General features: G+C 39.2%; 1 protein-coding gene across 1 annotated transcript in view; it reads right to left on the minus strand.

Moving 5' to 3' along the window:
- The window catches only part of TNIP3 (TNFAIP3 interacting protein 3), a 57,555-nt gene extending 34,025 nt beyond the window's left edge, over nucleotides 1-23,530 (minus strand). Inside the window, exons 1-3 of the mRNA XM_061993823.1 lie at nucleotides 23,526-23,530; nucleotides 13,697-13,782; nucleotides 4,914-5,031 (exon numbers count right to left, since the gene is read on the minus strand). Coding sequence (XP_061849807.1) covers nucleotides 4,914-5,031; nucleotides 13,697-13,704 — 126 coding nt within the window. The 5' untranslated portion in view covers nucleotides 13,705-13,782; nucleotides 23,526-23,530. The remainder of the gene's footprint in view (nucleotides 1-4,913; nucleotides 5,032-13,696; nucleotides 13,783-23,525) is intronic.
- Nucleotides 23,531-24,628: the final 1,098 nt, after the last annotated feature.

The following is a 24,628-nucleotide window of genomic DNA, read 5'->3' on the forward strand; positions in this document are numbered from 1 at the left end:
TTTAAAGATTGGGATGAAGGGGGAAAGATCCTCTTTTACAGCAATCACTTTGAGCACACTCAAAAAAAAAGCTTCAGATACTTTGGAGCACAGCTGCCAGGAATGCCTGGCAGGGAGTGAGAAGACAGAAGTTCCTGTAGAGAGGCTGATGTGAGGAGAAGGAATAAGCCAGTCAGCTACCAGGTAAGAAAAAAACTTCCTAGGAAGTGAGACCAAGCAGGATTTGCTGCCCCTCAGAAACTCACCAAGGTCATAGAATCATAGAATAGTAGGGGTTGGAAGGGACCTTTAGAGATCATCTAGTCCAGCTCCCTTGCAGAAGCAGGTCCACCTAGATCAGGTCACATAGGAACATGTCCAGGAGGGTCTTGAAGACCTCCAAGGAAGGAGACTCCACAACCCCTCTGGGCAGCCTGTGCCAGGACTCCATCATCCTCACAGTGAAATAGTTTTTTCTTATATTTAAATGGAATTTTTTGTGTTCCAGCTTCATCCCATTACCCCTTGTCCTGTTGCTAGCTACTATAGAAAAAAGGGATGTCCCAACCTCCTGACACCCACCCTTTAGATATTTGTAAATGTTAATAAGATCTCCCCTCAGTCTCCTTTTTTCTAGACTAAACAGCCACAGTTCCCGCAGCCTTTCCTCATATGAAAGATGTTCCATTCCCCTGATCATCTTGGCAGCCCTGTGCTGGAGTCTCTCCAGAAGTTCTCTGTCCCACTTGAGCTGAGGAGCCCAGAACTGGACACAGGACTCCAGATGAGGCCTCACCACGGCAGAGTAGAGGGGGAGAAGAACCTCCCTTGATCTGCTGGCTACACTCTTCTTGATGCATCCCAGGATGGGATTGGCCTTCTTGGCCATGAGGGCACATTGCTGGCTCATGATTAGTTTATTATCAACCAAGATTCCCAGGTCTCTCTTTGCAGAGCTGCTCTCCAGCAGGTCAATCCCAGGCCTGTCCTGGTGCATGAGGTTGTTCCTGCTGAAGTGCAGGACTTTGCACTTGTCCTTGTTGAACCTCATGAGGTTCTTCTCTGCCCAACTCTCAAGCCAGTTGAGATCCCGCTGAATGGCAGCACAGCCTTCTGGTGAAGCAGCCAGTCCTCCCAGTTTGGTGTCATCAGCGAACCTGATGACCACCCTCTGGGCTCTGTCATTCAGCCAGCTCTTGATCCACCTCACTGTCCACTCATCCAACCCACACTGCTTGAGCTTTCTGATGAGGGTGTCATGGGAGATAGTGTCACAAATGGCAGCACACAATCCTGCCTGCAAGTGCAATGCAGGACGAATGTTTTAAAAGCCTTCTATTAGTTTCTATTTATTTGATTTTCTGTAATTTCTATTAGTAGCAGCTTTGAGATTGGGTGGGGGTTTTTCTGTTTAAAAATTAGAGTTATGTTAGGTTGTATACTAGGAAGATCTGACCTTTCGGAGTCTAAGAGACTTTTAGTCATCTTTGGTTACCTTGTAATGGGAGAAAAATTAAAGCCTTGGATCTGTGGCCAACACCAAATCCTCTCACAAGCAACAGTATCACAAAAAGATAAAAATTCTCATTTCCAGAGTACTGGATTTTTATTCTGGGAAAGACTTTTGTTACAGTATTACAAAATAGGCACTTCATTAAGATAATGAAAGGTACTTGTCACTTCTGGAAATTTCATCTCTTCCATGATAAATCCAAGAACCACTAAAATGCTTGGTTCAAATAAAAGTGAATCTTGCCTTGATAATGACAAAATGGTAAAATGACCTCTTTATTTTTTTTTTCCTTCCTGGCCAGTCAGGTATCTGCTATGAAGTTTGTCAGAGGCTTTTGTTTAGTTGTTTTTTTATTAACGTACTGTTCAGTTGCAGAATTGTAGATGCTAGATTTAATCCAAGATTATTTGGGTTAAAATCTAGTGGCTTACAGTGAGTCTTCTGTTTGCTAACATTTGGGTTGAGCTTTGCTTTTGGCTTTATTCCTGAAGATTTTATTATGCCAGCAGTGCTTGCTACAATATCCATTGAAAACTCTTTTTCCATTCTGGTGTATGTGGTGAAACAGTGGAAAAAAAACCCAGAGATTTTAGCTGAAGAATAAAATTAGCTCTTAAACTAGAAGAAGAATCCACCTCTTACTGTCTAAACCTGGTCCACCTGTTTCACCCAGAGAAGTGTGCTAGAAAGGCATTTTCCATCAAATATGTCAGCCTCAACTCTTGTGCTGTTCAGTTAGGTACACATGCTGACAGAAAAATAAATGCAGATGCAACTGTTCGCCTTAATATGTGGGAACTAAATTAGAGCAAGACATGGTTTCAGAGTAAGTAAAATATAGCACAGGCTTCTGTTTCAGGATTTCCTTATCCACTCTTTTCCATCATTGCCAATGGACTAACCATAGGGCATAGCTACTCAAGTACTTATTCATTTGTAAACTCAGGCCTGATGACACAAATACCAGTTTCATGGAAAAATAACTGGATGATAATTTGTAATGGCAGCAAACAGGCTATTTTGAGTTTTATAGCATAACTTTTGCAAGTACAGATGACTCTTAAATGAATTTTTTTTCTTTCTCACTTTGCACCCAAAACTGTTGAGGGGCTTGAAAGTTTTGTTTTGGGGCTTTTTACCAGTTGATCCCATAAAATACATCTCTATCAACTTGATGTTGACATCGCACTAGATTATTTTAGTTGCTGTTCTTCCTTTCCTATTTGATACTATTATCCATCCTTACCTCTCCCAGAAAACATCCTTATTGTGTGTAAAATCCTGATGAAGCCCTAAACATACGTAAAACACTCTGCATGAGTATTTTTTGGTAATATTTGTATTTTGATGCATAATATTTAGTCTAGCTTATTCTAGTTGAATGTGAGTTTGCTCACCTGGGCAAACTACATACAGGGACATAGGTACTCAAGTCCCTTTTATAAAACCAATGGATCATATGTGGGTGTCAGGGATCTGAGAACACTATAGGCTGATTGCAGTCACCTGCCTGTAATGATGTTTCTCTATAATCTCCTCCCTTTTTTCCTTGTGGAGCAGGGAACATAGCACTGTGAAAACCTGCAATTTAAGTACTACAGATAAAGGAATTATAGGCTGAAGGATGTGGTGAGAATTAGTTCATTCTGCAGAACTATGTGTTCACTCTCTGAAATATTTGTCTTAAAAAACACAATAACATTTTATATATATTTATGGAAAAAATACTGTGAAGGAGAAATTGTTTACAGACATTTCAAGATAACAGTCTTGAAAGCAATTTAAGCTCAGAAGGAAATGTCATTTTGCAGTATGCAATTTGTACTCACTGCATTAAAAAAAAAGTTACAGAATAAATATAACTTGCTGTGTCTCTCAAATAACTTCTTTATGATTGATCAACATTGTAGGGAAGGGCATACTTACGTTTAATTGTTAACTTTTTCCTAATTCCTAAATATATAATTTTTCCTTCATCTTAAGTCTAAACCAGCATCTAAATTCACAAACTGGCATTTTAGGTTTTGGTTTTTTAAATACTGTTTTATGACCTTCATAATTGAAAGTATACTAGGCACTAAAAATACCACGTCCCTTTCCAAAACACACAATCCAAGATATGTACTCCTAGCATCTTATACTGAGGTTGTTGGAGCTTATCACAACTGTCAAGCTCTTAATAACCAGCCAAGTGAAAAGCTGTTGAATTTCAAAGCATAAGTAAAAAATAAACAAGCGCTATAAATCCAAAAAGCATAAAAGCACTACAGATTAAATATTGTCACGGTATGCTGTGTGAAGCACTAAGCACATCACAAAAACAGCTGAAGTGAGCATATCCTTTCTTTTTCCACCCCACCTCCTCTAAATCCTTTCCTACATCTCTTTCTGTTGGAGCTGCTCTGACTTCTGTTTTACCATGTTTGTTCCTCCCCTGGGGTCAGGAATTTCCATTCTTCCCCATGGCTTCTCTCTCACCATTTCTAATCCCCCTAGTCTGATCCTGGGGCATCTCCTTATGTGCAGCTTAGATTCATGTCCCGAGGTATTGAGTCATTTTGGACATAGTGGTTTACATGTGAAAGGAGTTATGTGTCATTTCAGATTTCATAGAAGAGAATCATCCTTCCTTCAGCTCTTCACCAAGTTCCTGCATCATGCCTCAGGGTACAGCCTTCAGAGGTTTCCTTCCCCTCCACGCTGTAGTGGAGTCAGATAGGCAGGTAAGTGTGTCACCCCTTGCAGGTGGATGGCATTCATGACTTGCTCCTCTCCTCCACACTTCTCACTCCTTTTCCTGGTTTGCAGAAAATGAGAATTTCCTTCTCCTGTGGCACAATACAAAGCAGCTTGTTGTTTCAGGGGAGAGGAGGGAAACTGAGAAGGAAACCTAGAACAAGTTTGTCATGCTTGTTAACCATGGTGCACTGCAAGCAGAGACAACCATCTTAGCAGGTGGCTTACAAGTTTCTGTTTGTAATGCCACAGAAGAGTGGGTTTGAATCATCATTTTTTTCTTTCTTCCTATTTATCTAAAAGGCTTTCTGACACTTCCAAAGATCTTTGTCCCCTATACCTCTGTTCATCCTGTTAAATAACAACTACCAAATTTGACAACCTAGAGTAACGTCAGTGCTCTCAGGTATGTGGTTCTGTGTTATCCAGGTCTGGCTACCAGGAGTGGCACTTTGGATAATCAGCAGTTTAGCTGACCTTTTAAAGCACTATGAAACATATCTTCCCACTCAGTCTTCCTCATAACAGAAAGCAGCTGTATCAGAAAAAAAAAAAAAAACCTGTAGCAAGTTCATTGCTTCATTTCAGAAATCAAAAAGTTTACTGCATAATCAAGTCACCCAGGGAACATCCTCTGAATGTTCTTTCCTGGCAGATGAACATTGCAAAAGCATTCTGCATTTACCTTAAGGGAACACAAAGTTCTCTGAGGGTTTGGACTCTCTTGGGCAATAGGTTTGGGGTTCTCAGAGGTCTTCTCTATCAGATTCCTTATTTCAACATCAAGCTCTTCACTTTCACACCTGCTCAGAAAAAAAATGGCAATGTTAAACTTTACACAAAATCTCGACACGCAGAGAAGGTAAATTTGTACTCTGTTTTCGGAACACAACAAGGCAAACAGCAAAGCTAGTCCTGCACTGAACTCCTTCTACCTTCTTTCCTGGTACGTGAGCAGAGAGCACAAAAGCAGTGCCACTCAGTACTTTGGGGCAGAAATTAATTTAACATATATAAAGCAGTCTTTATGAATTTTACTACCTTGTGTCTACCAAATCCAAGTCAACTCATCTGAGGACGAAATGGCCAATGTCACATGCCTGCAACCTCACCCAATGTAATCAAAATAGTTAAACTAATTTTCAACTCCAATCTAAGTGCTCAGTTGACAAAGGTTTCTGAAGTTTGGGGTTTTATTTTTGTTGTACATAACATTTCATAATAGATACCTGACTTGCATGTTCGGATTTATTTACTGAAAGTTCCTTTTAAAGACATCCATATCTTGTAAAAGTTGCTGTGTTATGAACACTAAAATGATATTTGTTTGATGGGGAAAACTTTTCTTTCAGTCTCTCTGCTAAGGGTAAACAAGACTTATGTCCACTACAGCCTTGTTCCAAATTTGCAGAATGACCCATTAGGGCTGATTCACTTAATACACTGTAATGGTGGAATGTGACTTTCAGTGAATGGACTGAGGCATAACTCAAACAAACCTCAAAAAGCCATAGACTCACCCAAGTTCTCAAGAAATACTCATGTGTTTTGCAAGCTCAGATCTTATTTCCCAATCAGCTTCAATCAACTCTAAATGTAAGTAATGCAAGACCAGAAAGAAAACTGCAAAGCTCAAAAGTATTACCAACCTGTTATAGAAGGAATACTACTCAATTTAGGCAGAAAATACTAATTTTTTTCATTTGACTTACCAGATAAACCAAGAGCAGTAAGAATTTATCAGTTACACTGATTTCAGTTTAGACCAGCAACTCACAGGGATCACACTGCAGGTTCTGAGGAAACTCCTGAAGGGCAATTGATAATTTTATCCAATAAACAAGCTCATCTATCCTAATTATAAGAGTAAAGAAGTGTGGAGAATTTTGTCCCAGTAGCATAAAATGATTTGCTTTATTTTCTATATTTACAACACAGAGACTATAATGAAAATATATTTTCATCAAGCATGAATGCAAGATCATTTGCAGAAGTACTACAATAAAATCCCAATAGTGGCAAGTAAGGACAAGTAAAAGTCCAAGAGCTTTTTTTTTTTCTGGCTTGCCACCTTGTATTTGGACAAGCTGGAATTTCATGGCCATTTCACAGCTGCCATGAAGCCTGCCTGCATTTAAAAAAAAAGTTTCACAGCAGAAACAAGCTATTTGGATATTTTGAGAGCTAAATTTATGGCACAGGAAGAGGACTTCTACACAAGGTACCAAGACTAGGATTTTTTAGCACTGGGATTCTGAAGTACTACAAGAGCTCACAGGACTCATCTCCACAGAATGTTATTTCTTCATACTAAATTTTTCCTTTTTGTTTTTTTAAAACTAATATAGAAACTACTGAGAGTTCAAAAAAAACCTAGCACCCAACTGAAAAGAGTGTTGTCTTTTGTTAGACCACTTTAACTGGCCCTAAGACCCCTGCAAAGCCACAACTAGAAGGAAGACCTTTTTGACGCACATGTTCACGAACCTCATGGCAGCACAACTGAGCTGAACACTTGTGGCAGGTTTCACAGCCGCAGCTGTGTGTGGGTGGCAGGTAAGCCCTAGCAGCATGGGTGCTGCATGGCACCTCAGGAAGAAAACTACGGAAGGAAAACAATGAACCTTGTGAAAGAAATCCAGCTCTTTTCTGCCTCTCTAAATATTGCAAAACCCTGGATAGACCACCATGAGTGGCACTTTTCCCTTTTAAAGCAATTCTGTGCTAAGGTTCCCTGACAATAAATTCTCAGGCATCAGCATGACTAAGTACTCTGCTTATAGCCTTCACTTTTTAATCAGCTACATAGTGCAAATTTTGCACAAGTACAAATACCTCTTTTCTCTCAAGTTTTTTCACTGGAAAACAGCATCTTTGGCTCATTTGCCAGATCCAGCCTAAGACTGCTTTGCTTGACAGAACTGGACACAAGCTGCACAGAGAACTTGGTGCTTTTGAGGATCCTATAAAGAACTGAAAAGCCATAGCACAGAAGTAGTTGCTCATGATGCAGCTTTAGGAAAAGTACACGAAATTATATTTATGTAGCAAGTGAGAAATTATTGCTACAACCTCCTTAGAGCCCCTAGAAATGTGGCAAAAGTAAGAGAGAGCTTAAGTAAAGCAAGGTGAAACGTTACTGAGCAGTACTGAGGCATTTCAGATAGAGCTGCTAAAACCACAGGACAATATTTTCAGACTGAGCTTTCAAAATTTCTTTCTTTAATCTGTGCTTAGGCAACCAAGAGTAGGCTAGATGCTCTCTTCTTTCCTTGCTCCACATGCCTCTTATCCAAGATCAGTAGAACAATCAGATTACCACTTGGCTAAAAGAAATAAAAACTGGCCTAGAAGTGGCTTCTAGTAAGGGGATATTTTGATCATTGCTCAGGGTTGCAGTCAAACATCTTGCTCCAGCTGCAACAAAGATAGCCGGAGTTTAACTCCTCTGCAACCTCAGCCACCTTCCACATTCAGTACCTTTCTACTGCACATTACCATCCCCGAATACGAGCATAACCCACTCACCCAGCTTGGTCAGTCAGGGTTTCATAAACTCTTTTAAGTCAAATAAAGCAGCTTAAACTAAAAGAAATGTTCAAAATAAAGGAGCAATACCTAGGTGCAGTCCTGAGTACAGCAAAAGATAAGCAATCTTCTAGAACGAGTGCAGCAGCAAGTATTTAAGCAGGCTGCACTCATGTCTGCTGCTGGTTCAGCCACAACAAGAGACGTGTGAACACAGCTTCCTGAGATGAGAGTATGAATCAAGCTGGGAAATACCCTATAACGATAGTGGGTTTGCTTTAAACGTTTCTTTTCAGTCAGGAAATGTTAATTCCTCTGCTCCACACAGTTCGTCCAATGCTGTGGCTGTAAATGATATTCACTTCTGGCTGCTCCCCTGTCTCTGCATTCTCCTTTCTGGGCTTAGGAGTATCCGAGCAAGAGCAGGAACCAGCTGCACTCAGGTAAAAGAAAGGGAACCACAAAAGACTCAAATCCCTAAAAATTGGCTGCTGCTCTGTAATACTCACATGCTTTAACATCATCACAAAAGTCAGAAGATTACTTAATTATCTGCATTTGTCAGTGCATCTAGTTTTCCCTCCCTTTTTAGAATAAGATCTTCTGACCAGAAATTCTTATATCATTTCTTTGTATTTTAATACCAGCCACTTTGATATCTGGAAGGATATACTTATTGTGATGTAAAATGTTAATCATGTCTGGTGTACAGATCTACTTCACAGCTTGGACTTTCAGAGCACATAGATGACATGGGTGCTCGGAATCCTGGTGATTAGGAGCTACCCCAGAACAAGACAGGTCTTGATGATTACCTGAGCATCCCCTGGTGAATTCTAGAGGGCACATAGCACTTAGCTTCTGCAGAAAGCAATTTTTTTAAGTCCTCTTCTGGTTTTGTGAAGTTCACAGATATGTTTTTGCACCATTAATTCCCTCTTCTATGCTGCTGCAAACATTTTATAAAATTAAGTATTTAGGTTCTCGTAATTAAATTATAATAAGCTATCTGTTAAGGAAAAAAATCAGAAAAATTAAGTCCTCTCAAGATATAGTTTTATATGTTTTGTAAAATTAATCATCATTAAATATTAAAAGCATTTTCATGTAGTCATATGGAACAAAGTATATCCCTTTTATGTATAAAAGCTTTCTAAAATATATGAAGATATAAAAAGAGTTACATAACTCATTCTACTTCCTTAGCATACTATGATTACCACAAAAGCCAATAAAAGGTTGGAATATTAACTCCTCTTTGTAAACTTTGAGTTACTTGCTCAACTAAGTTAGCTGAGCTGAGTTAGTTGTTAAATCTCCTTTTTGGTGAAAACTAAGACATTTCACATCAAAGCAGAACCAACACACGTAGTGAATTAAATTGGTCTCCCAGCATAAGTTTTAGCTGCTTGCAAGAAAAGCAGAGACCCCAAACTTACTCATAATTTCTACATTGTATCTGCAAAGTCATAGCCAGCTAGATCAGATTGCTCAGAGTCCCATCCAACACTAATCTTCTAGCCGTCAGCCGTCCTACAAACAGCCTATTTTGCACTCACAGGTGAAACATCTGACAGATCTCAATGTATCTTGCCAATGGCATCCTGGGTTGAGGGTTCTCTGTCCATCTTGACCTGGGGAGCACAGAACTGGACACAGGACTCCAGATGAGACGTCACCAAGGCAGAGTAAACGGGGAGCAGAACCTCTCTTGACCTCCTGGCTACACTCCTCTTGATGCATCCCAGGATGCCATTGGCCTTCTTGGCCACAAGGGCACATTGCTGGTTCACGTTGAATTTATTATCAACCGGGACTCCCAGGTTCCTCTCTGCAGAGCTGCTTCCCAGCAGGTCAGTCCCCAACCTGTACTGGTGCATGAGGTTGTTCCTCCTGAGGTACAGGAGTGTGCATTTGTCCTTGTCGAACCTCTATGCCAAACTCTTCTCTGTGCCCAATTCTCACACCGGTCGAGATCCCGCTGAATGGCAGCACAGCCTCTGGGGAATCAGACAGTCCTCCCAGTTTGGTGTCATCAGGGAACTTGCTGAGGGTACACTCTGTCCCCTCATCCAGGTCATTGTCTCCATTACATTATTCAGAGGCATTACTTCAGTCACTAAGTGACCAGGCCTGGGTCAGCACCGGGTCCATCTTAGAATTGACTGGCACTGGCCCTGACAGCTATAGGGGAAGCTTCTGGTAGCTTTTTGTTCAAACAAGCCACCCCTGTAGCCCTCTGCTACCAAAACCTGGTCACAGAAACCCACTACAGCACTCCTTACAGTCCATTTTTTCCTGATCAGATGAAACAGAATATAGAACAACTCCCACTAATACACACTTTAATAATGGAACAGTTCAGCTCCTGATGACTTGCCCCATGCTGTTTTGATAAGCCACATACTTTGGGCTTGTAGCAGCATAGATTTCTGGCCAAGAATTAAATGCTTATCAAATAGCCAAGTACAAGCCCCATGCAGAGTCCCAGCTCTGCATCCGATACCATTTGTGAGCTCTTGGTCTTCCCTGGTTTTCACTCATTATTATTTACTAATAGCAATTATGTGGGAACAATGGCCATACCTGCAACACTTCCCAAAGCATTTATTGGACAATATTAATACCAAAGGCATTAACTCTGTTTGAAATTATTTCAAGGCTGGTGTGTTGAGGTCATTCTCCCATGACTGGTGAAAGCACCAATACACACAATAAACAATTGTGAAAAGGAGTTTTAAGCCAGGATTTACAGCCAGACGCCAACACCACAGAGTCATATTTTGACGGGAAATGAATTCCAGAGTCTAGGGATTAAACATATGCTTCATCCCCTTGGGTGGGCATTAGGGACATAGGATTCTTGCTTGGTTAAGCCTAAGGAGCAAATCCATGTAAAGAAATCAATTTCTGTATTTAAATTGTAGAAGATGAATTGGTTCAGGTAAACTAAAAAGTGTGGCAAATTTCAAGGTGAATAGTTTCAGCTAATATTTCACCTACTTATGATAATGCACTTAATTTCAGAACAAGGCCTCTAGAATACAGGAGAGAATGAGATCCGGATTATAGAATATTTAATCGTACTAGCAATAGACTTAAAATAGGAATAAAATTAGGTATGTAATTCTTAAAAGTGACAGTTTATCTGGAGAGCTAGCTTATTCTTTTATGTTCCATATGATTTTCCAGGATTTTTCCTCTCTTTTAAATCAGTTTTATAGAATTCTTAGATTTTTTTTTTCCTATAAGTACTTTGGGAGTTTTATATTAAAATTTTATCCAGTTAAGACTAAATGACAAAGAACTTCTGGTCCAACATGCAATTTTGCCAAGGAAACAAAAGCACTTTTGTTACAGAATAAAATGTTTTTCAGCCTCATGAACTCTTATAAGTTTAGAAGATTCTGAGCTGATACAGAATAGTTACAATGTGGTGTAGTTCCCAAAGGATCACTGGTGCTATTCCAGTACTCAACACCCAGCGAGAGGACCTCCACCCACAGTTTAGGCTTGGGAATTTGAGCTAGATCTCTTCAAACTGAGCTCCACTAGTTCTACATTCCCCTTCACATGTACCACTATAAAAAACAGTTTATTGGGCATAAAGTGTACTGCACAAAAAGAGCACCTGCCTTTCATGATTATGAGGATATACTTAAAAGGGAAGGTTGGTGTTGATTTTTTTTAACACAACATATTAACCCAAACTATTTCATTTTTTAACTCAGGTTTCACCAAAAAAAAAAAAAATCACACAATATTTCAAAATCATAGGTGGAAAGCTAGCCACTAGCAGCCACTGAGACCCACCTAGCAGAACTGCACTGTCTCTAGAGTGAGACCTTCCAAAAGTTGCAAAAAAAAGCACTGGCACTGTTGCTTGGGAGGTGTGAGTTTAGAAATAATCTCACTCCAGTCCCAAGAAGAGAGCTCCATAAGGCAAGGTGTATGACAGGGGTTAAAACTTGCATATACTGTGACTATAGCAGAGAAACCACTTAAACTTTCACTCAAATGTTATGTAGCCAAAACATCTGCCTATCACCCCATAAACGTCCCTACACTTCTGTTCCCTTTACGACAAAGGAATGGAGCTTTTAAGGCACATTTAATAGCCAGCAGCTGTTTGGCTGTCAAATGCCACATCTGGAGGAGCTGTGTGCTATTAATGTGAACAGAAACAATTATTCTTTAATAGTTTTGCTTAATTTTAAGAATTACACAAATCAGAACAACAAAAGAGGTGCATATTCTTAATGGAAACACATCTGGTTTCTCTGAAAAGAAGTGGAAAAAAAGGCCTCAGTGATTAAGTGAAGCTGCCCCTATAATTTGTTCTGCTTCGATGAAGAGAGAAGAAAAGCTACTGACATACAGGCACTTAATGTCTCCTAGTCTGACTATTCTCCTCAACAAATCTGCAGCATACAAGATGACAACAACTAACTGGTTTGCATTAAATGACACATTACTCATCACATGTTGCTGCTGCTCTCCATGCCTGGAGGTTCCTGTCCTTTGGGACTGGATTTCAGTGCTGCCACCTCACTTCTGTACCCTACACTACTTGTTTCTTTCTTTTACCAAATTAGACATCACAAAAAAACAGAACAAAACTTGCACACTGCCCATTTTGCTTCCTAGTTCACCCTTTGCAAAGATGCAGATGCATCACTGATGCATCACTGACCTGGGCTCCCAGCTGATCTGCACTCTTGGAGAAAAACAAGTCCATGAATGAATTTGGATATATGCCTCTCACATGGACCTGTGGCATTTTCAGTGATCTACTTACAGCACAAGCAGAACAAGGAGAACACCACCATTTGGAAATGCAGTCAGGAAATGTAACATACAGTAGCTGACAGCAGACACACAGCTCTGTTCAGTCAAGCCAACTTCTGGCCTGTGGTAGCTGTTAGGCAACCAAAGTGAAAGGCAAGGGAAGCTCACTGCATGGCTATCTGCATCACAGGCCCAGGCCTTGATTTGCCAGCATCTGGCATCAGGATTCACCAGGGATACCATCTCCAGACAGGAACCTAGTGCCTCTCTCCCTTCAGAGACAGGTTGGAGTCAAACTGCACCGGCAGCAGCTCACAATGTCTTAAGTAAATGGGAAATCCTAGTTCACAAGGGATTTCAAATCCAGTTATTTCACAATAAGCTAACCTCAAAATAAAATGCTTCTTACAGGAAGAAAGAAGGGTAGGGCATAATTTCTTCAGCTTCCCCAAACCATCTACAGATACCTTTAAACATTTTTTTGCTCTCTCTCAATTCCACACTATACCTAATACTTTTTAAAGTTTCCTTTTAATCACTCAACTACCTGATTTTTTTTTGTCTTACTGAAATCAGTAGTATTGACTCAAATACTCAGCACAGTTAATTTTCTTAAAACTCCTTATTAGTCACCAACAGTTTTAGAAAGGCATTGCCATCATCATAGCCTCATTAGAGACTGTAGCCATGTGAGTTCTTTATCAATATTGTTCAACAGTGCAATCTCTTTTGCCATTCTTAGAAGAACTAATATTAGTTCATGAAGAAACAGGTGCCCAAAGAAACTGAAATCTCCATGCTTGGAGATATTTAAAACTCACTTAGACAGGCCCTAAGTAACCTGACCTAACCAGCCCTGCTTTGAGCAGGTGGTTGGTCCAGATAACCTACAGAGGTCCTTTCCAATCTACATTATTCTCTGTGATTTTGCTTTTCTCAGTACAGTATATTTCCATATTACACTTATTTAAACAGAACTGATACAGATCTCTACAGGGTAAATTAAAGCAGAAGAGAAAAGTATTAATCTAGGTCTCTGGCAGATAAAGTGATTGGCACATGCAGAAAACACAACTGTTTATTTCCAATATTGTAATAGAAATCACTTTTAAAAAAATAAAAATAAATGAAGTTTCTTATGACAGTTAATACCTTTCCATCTCAACACACTGATGGGGATCCAATTCTGGATGATCTTCTGCATCCTTATTTGTCCTTTTGAGCTGCTCACAGAGAATCTATTCGAAAGGAGAAAAAAGAATACTTAAAGAGGAAATAAAAATATTAACACTCTATAAAGAAAAATTTAAGTACATGATTACAATGAGAAGATATAACCACATCTTCACTACATTTCTGTTCTCTTCTTCGTACACCATAAATGGCTGACAAGTAAGCAAGGAATCTACTTCCTCCTTCCCAGCATCATTCTTGTTTAAGTCCACCACTCTATCAGGGATCGTTCTATAAAGATTAGAGAAAAAACAGTCTCTGGTTTTGGTGGCGAGAGTCTTTCCAAGAAGCAAAGCTGTCAGCAGTCACAGGAATATTGAAAGTGTCACAAAAAGGGCTTTTATTATTCATCCTAAAGGAATCAACTATCTTAAACACTCTAGAGGTCAAGCATGCTTTAATCAGAAAAAAATCCTATGCTTCATGGAAGGGTCCAGTAAAACTACTGCTCCAAATTTAAGAAAATTTGAGCAATGAGTTCGATCTAGAACACTTGGAGAGGAACAGAAAAGAGCAGCATGCAAGTTATTGTACACAAATGCATTATTCAAGAACTATACAAGCTCCTAACAAGCTTCCCTCTGGTCAGGGCCAGCTACTGTCCAGCACTGCATTCCCAAAGAGAGAGAGAAAAAAAATCCCACATCCTTCCCAGAGAAAAGGACACTCATTGGAGTAACAGCGATCAGTCTCCATTTAGATATTTTCATTTGGATGAAAATTCCAAAGAGGAAACGTGTAAGCTCTTTAAATTTTAAGAGTTACCACAACCTCTCCATTTTGAGTGGGAAAACGGGTAGTACAAAGAGTGAGCCAATGCCACCTCATCTAGAGGAGTACATCTGCTCCTGTTCTACGGGCTGGTAACAGACCTGGGTACATTTCTTCAGGCTACGTGGGACATCTCTAGTTCATCAGAAAGCAAGTCCAGAAGTCTTAATCTCTTTAGATCAAAATGACAAACAATAGCATTACAAAAGTTGCTGGAATTAGAAAATTGGTAGGTTAGACCTATCTCAAGTCTTTCATAAGACCTGTTGTAAGGATAGCAAATTGACCACTGAAATCAAGTGGGACGTCATCAAGAGCAAAACCTGCTATTTATGACCAAACAAGTTTTCAATTACAAGTCATTCTCTTTATTGATAAGGTCAACTTAATGTGAAACCACAGCTAAGCATTTTATAGAAACCACACTACTTCATCTATGTTCAGAGCAGAAATTTAAAATGAAAGGTTGCCAGGAGAAGATCTGAGGTGTTTAGCATCTCTACCTCCCTTAATTCCCATTCCTGCAGTCATTTCACACATTTTAAATGCATCTGGTAATCACTAATTAAAAGGATCCTATTAAGAAAAAAATGCCAGTTCAGTTCTATGTGAAACTTGATTCCAGTTTGTCTGAATTTTATGTGTCTAATCATAACAAAACCATGTTGAAATATGGAAAGCTGATTTCATTTGATTTCAATGGGAGCTGCAGTCCCTGGATACTAATGAGAATTGTTATTTTGGAGTGCATAAACTTGGCTTTTAGGTGTCTAACTTAAAAACAGAATATGTGAAAAATGTTGACCTAGAATGAACACTCCCTACCTCCACTGAAGCAACAGAAAATAAACCAAAATTACTAAATTCAATTTGACCATAGTTCTCTAAATTAAATGCAAACCACACAGAACTCAGACTGCTACTTTATCTCTAATAAATTCCACTGGGCTTAGACATTTCAGCAGTCTGATGCCTTTGCCAAGTTACACACAATATTGCAGCCTGTGTGCTGAAAAATAAGCCACACTTAAGGAAAATAGGTTTGATATTACCGAAATAGAGATACCTGTCTTGGTAAAACTCATGCAAGAAGCAAAGAAAGTTCTGAAAAACCGAAAAGAAAAATGCAGTGAAGAACATTGGAAAAGATATTAATTTATCAGATGTGTCACTTTCTGATTGTACAGTGACAGGATGGTGAGCCAGATTTGGGAGCACACAGGGAGAGAGGGCTGCACACTCCTTGTTGGAGGTTGCTCTGGGATTTCACAGTGGATGCTCTGAAGTTCTCCATGGCCCTACTAAACTAAAAACACACAGAAAGGAGCTGCCAAAGCTGGCAATTCCCAAATCACTGTGTGGCCCAGCTGCACAGTCAGTCAGCGTAAACAAGCAGTTCTCCAGAAGTCCTACTGGCAACATCTGCTGGGGTGGGGCGGTCCCCCTGCCTGTGGCTTGACAAGGTCTGTTGTACGTATCTCTTGACTTAGTAATTTGCAGATTTTACAGCCTGGTCCTCAGTGCTGAGTACCTTGATTTAATGCATGTCAATACAAGCCAGCCCAGCTACAAGAGGTCACTTTGTTTTCTCAGCATGGGAATACATCTATTCTCTTCTATGAAGTCCAAAATATGGGAATAAGTAGTAAGCGGTAAAAAATTACCTGCAGTGATAGCTGAAATGGATCTACCCAGCTGTGAGTGATCAGGCCAGTGCCAGACAAGCAGCATTGCCACCTGCTCTGATTTTCCTCCACCATTTCTCAAACTATTGATGCACAAGAGACTCCTGATGCAGAGTTGACAGCTTTGTCTTTCATTTCTTATGTTTTTTTGGGTAAAACACATAATTTTTTAAAGTCTTTTTTTGGTTTGGCTTTTTATTTGTTTTTGTTTATTATTGACAAGAAAAAAATGATTGCAATGAAGTCTGACTTGTATTGGAAGTACAAGTTGCACAATCTAAATCTACAGTTAAGAAATCTGAAAAAGATTCAACTAGGTTATTGTACCACGTGCAAGTGTTTGTTATTAAAACAACCATAAGTTTTAACAATGTGCAATTTAATGCTGTAGGTTTTTACTAGATCATACAAATTGAAGCCCAGATGGATGAAATTCAGCTACTGGAAACAATTAAGGTCCTATAGAAGATAGAGGGTTGTAACGGTCATGTAAAGGACTGCTCAGAATTACATACATTTTCAGGTTTTACGTCAAAGCTTTTAAGAATAAGAATACCCTGAAGTAAAACAGGATCAGTTTTGCTCACAGTTTCATGGACTTTTGCAATAATGGAAAACGTTGGTAAAAAGCATGCAAAATTTCCTTGGTGTTCGCCCACCAAATTTATCAGTGCTCAAAGCCCCAAGTACTTCCTAGATACATTCAAATAGGCCAAAAGCAACATTTTTCGGTTGGAGTACTAATTTCCATTAAAAACAAATAAGTATTCCACATATTTTTTTAAAAGTATTATTCAGGGATGACAACAAGATTAAGTAATTTCAGCAATGTCTAAATTAGTAAAATTATTATTATTATATATTATTTATTATTATTAAATCTATTATTCTATGGGATAAAAAGAAAAAAATCACAATCAGACAGGTATTCATCATGCTGAAGTTTCAAACTGTTATCCAAAATGCATTTCACAAACCTCTGCATTGTAAACGTTAAATCCTGCACCACTCTTGCCCCATTCTCTTTTCCTTCTCCAAGTCTAGTTCTAGCTTAGGAACATCCTATTTTCCCAAACTTTCGCTCATTTTCCCCAAACCTGCTCTGTAACACCCTTGTTCTTCAGTTGTACCTAAGCAGTATTTTGTGGGAATGCAACGTAAAGTGAATGCCAGAAATCAGCCAGCCTAAGAGAGGAAGAAAAGGGAAAGAGATTTTTGTTTTGTTTTGTTTTGCTTTTCTGGCCCAGATCAGCTCAACAACTGAATTTTACAGACCACCACCACCACCTTACGGTGGTGACAGACAAATTGTCACAGTTGAGGGGGTAGAAAACAGACAGTATGTCAAATAAATGGAAGCATATGCTAACAAATTATACATAAGGAGAAAACCCACCAACAAATTACGTCTTCAGTGACACCCATTTTTGTATTGCAAAAGATACAGGGCCTGTCACAGCCATGTTAAGTAAACTTATCTCATTTAAGTATTACCCATATTGCAAAACAGCTCCAAAACAAAGTGGAACATATATAATGATAAATGCTGTTGATAAACAAGCCAGCAGCTTATACATTATCTGTGTGTGGCTGCAGTGTGGGAGGAGTGGGAGGAAGAAATGGATTATTACTGTAAATGTGATCAAAGTGGAAGAGAAGAACAACCAAAGAAATAAAAAAGTGTTTGATAAAAGAGATCTTAATGCTCACAGAAACTGACCTGAAACAGGACTAAAGCCTTCAAGGTTCTTTCACTCTGAAGAAGTCAAACAAATAACATTTCTGTGGTCTTCTCCTACCTAGATATTGCCAGGTGTGGTACTTGTGATACCACTAGCTTGCAGTACAACTGCCTTGAACCAGCCATTGTGTTACATGTCTTCTGCTTTTGCAGCCCACTTTTGCTGATTTGAAAATGCAGCTTCAGTCATGTAAATGCAGTATGAGAAAAAGCCACAGACAATACAGTAAGACCCGATAGTTCTCTCCTCCCCCCATTGTTTCCTGGTAAAGTGGTGAAACTTGAATGTTAGACAGTTTCTAACCAAAATTTAAGATTAGAAGCTTGATTTTTGCCAAAAAATAAATTAAGAGCAGTTAGGTGCCTCAGTTCTGTCTTGCCCAATTTGTTTAAAATTAAATGAAACTGGTACCTGACCCGTGTGGTACAAGAAGATTTAATGTTGAATACTTAAAACTAATCTCACCCTTAAGTACAATTCTACCTGCTTAAGGTAATGGTAGATTCAGAACAGCAATGACCCGAAAGAATTTGATTCACAGACACTCTTCCATGAAGCTGTGATATCCACATCTTGATAAGCAATCTATTTACATTTCTTTCTTAAACTATGCAGCAACTGAAGTAAATTCAACCCCAAAACAACAGAAACCCTTTGAAGTGGGCCAGACTCAGAAATGAGCCAATTAAAGGCTGAACATGCTAGTTCTACCCAGAACTGAATGCCTGACTTTTGGCAGAGAGCAGATGGGACTCCAGAGAGGTTCTGCACTGCCGGTTCTTTGGCTTTGCTCCAGGAAAGGAAAATGCGCAGCGTAATCTCTGCATTTGCTTTGTTGTACTGGATGTAGCAGTGCCTGCTGTATAGCTCTTCAGTCCTACAAGTGCTAGTCCTCCACCTCTGGGTGTGTGAAAATGCCTCCATTGAGGCACACATGCTGGTTTAAGCAGCGGGTGCAAAATACCATTTTAAACTACATGACTGTGTTAAAAATACGTCACTTCTTTGTTAAAACAGAAAGAAAACCAATGGTCCATTTAACAACTTCTAAACATCTTTGGATTGAAGATCTTGATAACTACATCTCAATAAATTTATTTTCTGAGAATAATTATTCCCTGATGAGTATCGTTTCCTTCAAGCAGAAAGCAGTGGAACCAATGTTACCAAAAAAAACCCACAGATGTGCCCAGGGCTCAGGTGATATAGGCTTCTGCATTCCTCACTCCACATAGGCAGAGGGGAGTTTAAAGCATACAAACTAATTTGGAGGGCTATGAAACACAACTTGTGTCAAAAATATGATGACTATACTTCCAAAATGCAACAGAGTTGCATAAGAAGTGACCAGAGGAAGTTATAAATGTCATCAAGCCAAAGCCACACAGAGCATACCTCAAAATACCCCCAGGACTTTTCTAAATTCTTGTAATCACCCTCTCTCTCCCACTGTCGAGGAGAGGAGAGGAGAGGAGAGGAGAGGAGAGGAGAGGAGAGGAGAGGAGAGGAGAGGAGAGGAGAGGAGAGGAGAGGAGAGGAGAGGAGAGGAGAGGAGAGGAGAGGAGAGGAGAGGAGAGAAGAGAAGAGAAGAGAAGAGAAGAGAAGAGAAGAGAAGAGAAGAGAAGAGAAGAGAAGAGAAGAGAAGAGAAGAGAAGAGAAGAGAAGAGAAGAGAAGAGAAGAGAAGAGAAGAGAAGAGAAGAGAAGAGAAGAGAAGAGAAGAGAAGAGAAGAATCTAACTATTAAAAGGTCACGAGTTTGAGAGCTGAGAGGATTTAAGCTTTTCTGTTTTGTGGAAGTTTACAACATTAAGAAGTTGCTAGAAGATGTATGATGACAGTCAAAGACATCACCTAAAGAAAGTCAGAGTGTTTTTCCTGGGTTTTGAAATAAATTTTAACTTTCAAGTTATTTGAGCCCCTCTGATATTTAAATGCAGCCTGACATTGATTTTCAGGTACTGCATGTAGATGTCTCATTTTTAATATGTTTAGGAAATAATTTTCTCTTCACTGGAAAATGTTAAGTTCCACTGAAGCCAATTAGTATATACAGGTCAGGAGACAAAATCAATGATATGTGTACATGATTTCTATGAAAGCAAACTTTTGTTAATAGAATGTAACAGGAAAAGTATTAAATATGTTGATAAAATAAAACCCTTAATAAATATTTTTTAACTTTTAAAAATAATTTACCAAGCAATCACAAATTTGTTAAATATACAGAAATCTGCCAGGTATACAGATCTTTAGAAAAACACTTACAAGCTAGGCACATTTCATGGAATAGCATTGAAAGAGCCTTTCCAATTATATTCTCTCATGCTCAGTATCCAAATTTAATTAACACAACAAATTATTTGGAGGTGGGCAAGATAGGAAGGAAGCATTTAGTTATGTGTTAAATATGAACTTTACATTAGGCAGTAAAACAAACGGTTACCGTTACTCCTTGCCAAAGTACGGTCAGAAAAGTTTCCAAAAGATAAAATACAGAAGTGAAAATGAAAAATGCTGCAGACTAAAAGCAAGATTCATAACTACAATGTACATTGATAATGCCCATGATGTTTTTATTGAACAATTTTTAATGGAGATCTGACTACAGTGATGTCATGATAGCAAAGAGAAATGGTGGAACTTTCTTGTGCAATCCAAGACAAAGGAGAAAAGATTTAGGATTTATTGACTCAAATGACTTTGGTGTCTGTTTCTGCAGTATAAACAGCACAGCAACAGAAAGAAGGTTGCTCCAAGTACAAGGCTTGCAAGGCTGGAAAGTTAGAAAAGAATTCAAGATCTAGGCAGACCTACCTACAAAAAATTGTGCAACTACAAAAACAGAAGTTTAACAGTGAGAAGGTAACAAGGATCTGATTTAGATGAGGAAGATAGTTCTGTTCTATTTCAATTGCATGTTCTTCAGCCAAGCTTCAAAATCCCAGGACAAAAAAAAGAGAACCCATAGAAAGGTATGAACAATCTAACAAGACAGTTGCAAAAAGTCCAAAACCTTAGCATTGCTTGGCTGGCAGAAACACCAATCCTAAGCAACTCAGAAATGCATGTTGCCTTCCGTATGTTCTAGTGTGTCCACACCTGGAAACGCAGTACCGCTACTGTTAGAAATTCAGACTTTGCCAGCAGCATATCATGGTGTACTAAGGATCCAGAAGCAAGTCAAAGGAAGATGAGCCTTTAAGGAGCTCTCTCCAGGCTCCTAAATGTTTTGCTGTTAAGCACTTAATAATCCTCAGAGGTATACTGACATGTGCTCCTTCATTTTGAGACAGCAGAAGTAGAGCAGTTTGGAATTCCTATAGCTTCCCTAGTACAGTATGTGTGCCCTCTAACAGCAAACAGCACTGGTTCTGAAAACAGAAGGGTTGCTTCTTAGTACAATGGATAGAAGTACTGTGGCTTTACATTTTTACCAAAGAAGTAATTAAACAAGGAGGGTAAAAAAAAGCATACGTTTGTTTTCTTCTTCCTCTACACAACTCTCATCTTGCTAGTCCTTGTAGTTCACCTCATTTATACTTACTAATCTAAAACATACCACTTCAAATTCATAATACTATGGCTCCAAGTATTTCTTACTCAAGAGTTGGACTACATTAAAACTTTTGCTGAGACACAGCATTAATGACAATTGATATCAAAAAGCCAAGCAAAACACCACCTAGCCCAGAGTCTTTGACTACTCTCAAATGCTATGTGGATTACAGAAAATTTCTAGCAGTCATGGGTAAAGGGCCCATGTCCTAAAGACAGACCCATCTAAGGGAATCTTGTGTTTGCTCGAGTCAATCAGTAGCACAGGGAACATCCTAAACAGGTAAAGCTGCCCGAGGTCTCAGCCGAAGCATTACCCAAGAAATGAATCTGAGTCAAACCCAGTACAGCTGCACTGAAACTTTGTATTAGTAGAGTTGTCTCCCCATAATTGACACAGCCTTAATGCTCTATATGGCAATAATTCTTCACTATTCCTGTACTTTTCATTGTCCAGTTTTCTGCAAGAAATATAGCTACTCTATACAAAAATATGAAGAAATCAAAAAGTCACTTAGGAAAAAAAATCCCCACTTGTAAACTGTCAGATTTTGGATTCAAGATGTCTCTAGTAGATGACAAGGCAAAAGAGGCACTTGGCTTCATTCTGAGGCTAGAAAGAGATCCACTGATACAAGCTTCAAATTAATGCAGAAGTTACTCACCATATTTAGGTAAGGTGTTCGTCTCTGTGCTGCTAAGTTAGGGTGTATTAGTCTCAATAAAGGCTCTCTGAATCAAACTGGAACTAAGTGATTTGGAGGCAAATGTATATATATCTCAAGGTTTAACCTACACCCCAGGCTTAGGGAAATCCCTTTCTTAAAGTCATTCTAACATTGAAAGCATATTCATATCTCAAACAAACACAACCCACACAGATATGCTTGAAAGAGCTGCTTTTAAGAGACCACAGAGGATTCCCTCTTGTTCTTCAGATTACCATGGAACAGTGACACAACGGTATGCCCACACATCAGTAAAGCAGCTCTGTGGGAAAAGCGGCTGTCTAGCACCATGGAAAAGTTGCATCAACTCAAAAGGTTTAGAACACAAATATTAATCTAGAAGTAGATTTACTGTAAGGGGCAGATAGGTCAAGGTCTCATTTCTAGGAATGTGTTTTAATTAGAATTTATTCTAAAGATTTCCCTGCAGAATCAGTGCTCAGTTCAACAGGCTACAGGCTCTTCATCAGAAACAACATTCAGCTCTGCCTCCAAATAGAAAGATTATGTTACTATATCTGATTTTGTCTCTAAGGAAGAGGGTGTATAGAGGTGGAGACTGCAGAAACGTCTTCCCTTCACACAGACAAAAAGTGATGCAGCACTATCAAGAGTATACTATTCCTTTCAGGTTACAGTCCACTGCACACAGAAGTTGATTAATCACGTTTCACAGAGCACAAAAATCAACCTTGTCATGTCATTATCTAGAAGTGAGAGACTCATGATAGGGACATTCAGAAAAAGGTTCATCTTTAAGCCTGATTGTTTTATCAGTTTCAGTTTTGATGACAACAAAAGCTGTGCAGTTTTGCACCAAGTAGTAGGAACCATTCTGGCATTTTTAGGAGACTCCTGTTGTCTCCTGGGTTGGAAATCTAGGCACCTAACTGCCCTGGGACTCTTTTCATCTTCCTAGCAGAGATATCAAAGCTGCTCAGGAGAGCAGGGTAGATTTTTTTTTTCTGTCAAACCATTCACACTCTTCACTTGCACACAGACAGCAGTCGTTTGCTAAGTCATGTTTAATTCACTGCAGTTGTGTTGAAAAAAAACCTGTTCCAGAGGCATTTGCAATTATAGCAGAGGAAACAACAGGCCAGGGTCAGAATGTGAGAGACCAAGGTTCAACTCTTTCCCCTGCCTTTACCTGAGGGAGTTTAACTATGTTTGTACTTCCTAGACAAATGTTTTAACTGCTGGAGTTGCAGGGTAATTTCTCCAGTCTTTTGAAATAATAGTCTTCTACTACATGTAAAATACTTACTGTTGTTTTGTTGGAGAAAAGGTTAAGGACTTTAGTTTGATGGTTCAGACATTTACCAGGAGAGTTCAGATTTACTGTCTGCCTGTTTAAAATAAAATAAATAAGTAAATAAATAAAAACCCCAATGGCACCAGCATCTCCTGTTTCTCTCAGCTTCACCATCACTCACTTTTTCTTACTCTGATCTCTAGTTTAGTTTTATATAAACATTTACAAAAAGTAAGATTAGCCTCCACAAGGGAAGTTTGAAAGCAACCTGCCAGCAAAAGCTCAGTAGCAAAGTGCTAGAGGACTGTCTCAGGAAGCAGGTGGCATGTACAGAAATCCTTCCAAGCAGCAAAAGAAGTTGAAGACACCTCTGAGGGTAAATGGGTTTTTTCCACTGGATGACTGAGCAACAAGGGAACAGCATTACTTCTTCCTCAGCTATGTGTTCACACAGAGGACAGTGAATTTAGCCTTCTGGTTTTGGCATTCACTGCACTCAAATACAGCTTTCAACTTTGGACTGATCAACATGCTTAAAGTCTATGGGACTGGAAATAGTTTGAGGGGTGATTGTTGTTATTTTGTCATCATCTATCTGCTCAGCAACAATGATGAGGCTAAATTAAAACTTTCCACATGTGCTGTTCCTGGGTTTAGTATCCATCACCTGTTCAGCTGCAACACTGCAGTTTCTGCCAGGAAAGCCAGAAATAATTTGGTATCTCCTCATCCAGGACCAGGCAAAGCCAAGACTGTTAAGCCTTTAAGGACAGGTGCCTTCTCTAAAAGGCTGAATGTCATCCCATGAGACAAGAGTATTAAGTAAAAATACCAATTTATTCTGGGAGGTATTCTCTGAATAACATGTAAAATGCTTATAAACATTTTAATTGGAGTCACTTCGAGCTATACACATTTAATGTTGTGGTGGGCTAATTCTAGCACCTCTCAACAGCTTTGCCCAGAGCATACATGGGGAGGGATGCAACTGATCTGTCCTCCTGCAGATACTAACAGACAACAGTATCCTTAATGTGGGAAAAGGTGGGGTCTTTCTTTCCTGTTAAGACCTGATTAACAGCCATCTTCACTCAAACAATTACATTGTTTCACTT

Source organism: Colius striatus, chromosome 3 (genome assembly GCF_028858725.1).
Source record: "Colius striatus isolate bColStr4 chromosome 3, bColStr4.1.hap1, whole genome shotgun sequence".
In the NCBI taxonomy this organism is placed as follows: Eukaryota; Metazoa; Chordata; class Aves; order Coliiformes; family Coliidae; genus Colius; species Colius striatus.